The sequence below is a fragment of the Gekko japonicus genome, unplaced genomic scaffold (genome assembly GCF_001447785.1).
Source record: "Gekko japonicus isolate JY-2015 unplaced genomic scaffold, Gekko_japonicus_V1.1 scaffold1064, whole genome shotgun sequence".
Taxonomy (NCBI): domain Eukaryota; kingdom Metazoa; phylum Chordata; class Lepidosauria; order Squamata; family Gekkonidae; genus Gekko; species Gekko japonicus.
The window spans coordinates 434,013-434,889 of NW_015176004.1; the positions used below are offsets into that span (position 1 = coordinate 434,013).

The window sequence follows — 877 nt, forward strand, 5'->3', positions numbered from 1 at the left end:
CCCACCCACCCATAAAAGGATCCCGAATCCAGTAGCCCCGGGCTCCTCTGACCCAAGCAAGGGCTCTGTTTCCTCCCTGGTTCAGGCGCGCCTCCCCACGCACTCCGCACCTTGCAGTATCACCGCAACGCGAAGTTCGGGGCTGCGGACGGAGAGAGCAAACGAGACACCGCCTTGCAAGGACGGCGCCGCGGCGGCAGCCTCGCTCTTCGGGCGGTTCCTCCTCCTCCTTACCTCGGCGGCCTCCTCCTCCTGCTGCTGCTGCTGCTGCTCCTCCTCGGCCAGCTGCTCCCGGCCTTGGACGCGGCGCCGCAGCGTCTGGGAGAGGCCCAAGGTGCCCCCCAGGGCGAAGGCGGCCCCCAGCAGCAGCGGGCTCCTCTTCCCGGCCCAGCCTTGCACGCCGCTCCTTGCTCCGGAGGAGGACATGGCCCGCGCCCGGCTGGCCGGACTCGGCCGCCCGCCACCGCGCAGCCTCCATGTGAGCCGCCCCAAGTACCTCCAGCCGCTGCAAGCCGCCGCCGCCATCATGGCTGTGCCCCAAAAGCCACGCGGGAGGGCCCTACCACCAAAGGAGGCGGGTTAGACCGGGCAGCCGCCCTAGAGGCTGGGCGGACTCCCCGCCCCCTTCCAAGTTTGCCTGGGCTTTTTTTAAGGCGCAAATACGCGCGGGCAGCCCCCTCCGTGACTATTTGGGGATGAGACTGTGATGTGTCCAGACAAGTCCAGAGACAATGAACTATGTAGGATCCTAAAGGTAAAGGTTCCCTTGCTCGAAAGCCAGTCGAATCCGACTCTAGGGTTGCGGTGCTCATCTCGTTTCAAAGCCGAAGAGCCAGCGCTGTCCGAAGACGTTTCCGTGGTCATGTGGCCGGCATGA

At 65.9% G+C, this 877-nt stretch overlaps 1 protein-coding gene across 1 annotated transcript in view; it reads right to left on the bottom strand.

The window, feature by feature from the left end:
* The window catches only part of PTGES2 (prostaglandin E synthase 2), a 17,856-nt gene extending 17,355 nt beyond the window's left edge, over positions 1 to 501 (bottom strand). Inside the window, exon 1 of the mRNA XM_015426469.1 lies at positions 235 to 501. Coding sequence (XP_015281955.1) covers positions 235 to 426 — 192 coding nt within the window. The 5' untranslated portion in view covers positions 427 to 501. The remainder of the gene's footprint in view (positions 1 to 234) is intronic.
* Between the last annotated feature and the right edge of the window lie 376 nt (positions 502 to 877).